Source organism: Oncorhynchus keta, chromosome 35, assembly GCF_023373465.1.
Source record: "Oncorhynchus keta strain PuntledgeMale-10-30-2019 chromosome 35, Oket_V2, whole genome shotgun sequence".
In the NCBI taxonomy this organism is placed as follows: domain Eukaryota; kingdom Metazoa; phylum Chordata; class Actinopteri; order Salmoniformes; family Salmonidae; genus Oncorhynchus; species Oncorhynchus keta.
This window is the reverse complement of record NC_068455.1, coordinates 79,408,089-79,410,015: the sequence shown is the minus strand read 5'-3', so window position 1 is coordinate 79,410,015 and position 1,927 is coordinate 79,408,089. Positions and strand designations below refer to the sequence as shown.

The window sequence follows — 1,927 nt, the reverse complement described above, 5'->3', positions numbered from 1 at the left end:
ACTCACAGATAACACACACACACACTCACACTCACAGATAACACACAAACACACACACTCACACTCACAGATAATACACACACACACACACTCACAGATAACACACACACTCACACTCACAGATAATACACACACACACACACAGATAATACACACACACAGATAATACACACACACAGATAATACACACACTCACACAGATAACACACACTCACACTCACACAGATAACACACACTCACACACACACAGATAACACACACTCACACAGATAACACACACAGATAACACACACTCACACAGATAACACGCACACACACTCACAGATAACACACACACTCACGCTCACAGATAATACACACACACACACACTCACACACACAGATAATACACACACACAGATAATACACACTCACAGATAATACACACACACACACTCACACTCACAGATAACACACACACACTCACACTCACAGATAAACACACACACTCACACTCACAGATAACACACTCACACTCACAGATAACACACACACTCATTGTAACTTATTTGATCGTTTTGAAAGTCTTAGTTATGAGAATGCTGGTTGAATAACTCTTGTCCTCTTCCTCTCCCCCTCTTCCTCTTCCTCTCCCCCTCTTCCTCTCCCCCTCTTCCTCTTCCTCGTCTCCAGCCTGTCTGAAAGAGGAGTACTCTAAGAAGAAGGGAGATGCAGCAGCCATCGCCGAGGACAAGAAGAAGAAAAAGAAGAAGGGAACGAAGAGCAAAGACCTGGGAGGAGGAGGAGGAGGGAGTGAGGGCGGCAGGCAGGAAGGAGAGAAGACGATGAAGAAAAAGAAGAAAGAGAAGGTGAAGAAGAAGAAGAAGAAGGGGAAGGGAAAGGCCGTATCAGCTGAGAAGGAGAGGGATGGGGTCTCGTCGGATGAAGACATTCAGAAAAAGGTGGCTCTGCCTGGGAAGAACACAGAGCTGTGAGACCCTGGAGGAATGGAGCCCTGGGCCAATTCCCAAAATGGCACACTATTCCCTACATAGCGCACTACTCCCTTGGTCAAAAGTAGTTCACCTAACAGGGAATAGGGTGCCGTTTTGGGACGCAGACCTAGAACCAGGGGACTGGGATGACTGATCGGGGGGCATGAAGGAGACATATGCATCTCTGTCTCTTTCCACTTTCCTTCTAATTTTCCCCCCAGTGATTATTTGATTTGTAGTCCCCCCCAGTGATTAGTGATTGTTTGATTTGTAGTCCCCCAGTGATTATTTGATTTGTAGTCCCCCCCAGTGATTATTTGATTTGTAGTGATTATTTGATTTGTAGTCCCCCCCAGTGATTATTTGATTTGTAGTCCCCCCAGTGATTATTTGATTTGTAGTCGCCCCCCCAGTGATTATTTGATTTGTAGTCCCCCCCAGTGATTATTTGATTTGTAGTCCCCCCCCCCGGTGATTATTTGATTTGTAGTCCCCCCCCCCAGTGATTATTTGATTTGTAGTCCCCCCCCCCAGTGATTATTTGATTCCCCAGTGATTATTTAGTGATTATTTGATTTGTAGTCCCCCCAGTGATTTTTTGATTTGTAGTCCCCCCCAGTGATTATTTGATTTGTAGTCCCCCCCAGTGATTATTTGATTTGTAGTCCCCCCCCCCCAGTGATTATTTGATTTGTAGTCGCCCCCCCCAGTGATTATTTGATTTGTAGTCCCCCCCCCAGTGATTATTTGATTTGTAGTCCCCCTCCCCGTCCCCCCCCCCCAGTGATTATTTGATTTGTAGTCGTCCTCCCCCCCCACCAGTGATTATTTGATTTGTAGTCCCCCCACTGATTATTTGATTTGTAGTCCCCCAGAACCCTTTACTCTTGGTGGTTCTGAATGGTTTTATTGACAATACTACTGAATCTATGGTCTCGTGTGTGTGTGTGTGT

The 1,927-nt window shown here is 45.7% G+C and overlaps 1 protein-coding gene across 1 annotated transcript in view; it reads left to right on the top strand.

Annotated features, from left to right (window-relative positions):
* Positions 1-1,217, top strand: part of cnpy3 (canopy FGF signaling regulator 3) — a 5,950-nt gene extending 4,733 nt beyond the window's left edge. The window contains exon 6 of the mRNA XM_052497967.1: positions 673-1,217. Coding sequence (XP_052353927.1) covers positions 673-974 — 302 coding nt within the window. The 3' untranslated portion in view covers positions 975-1,217. The remainder of the gene's footprint in view (positions 1-672) is intronic.
* The last annotated feature ends 710 nt before the right edge of the window (positions 1,218-1,927 follow it).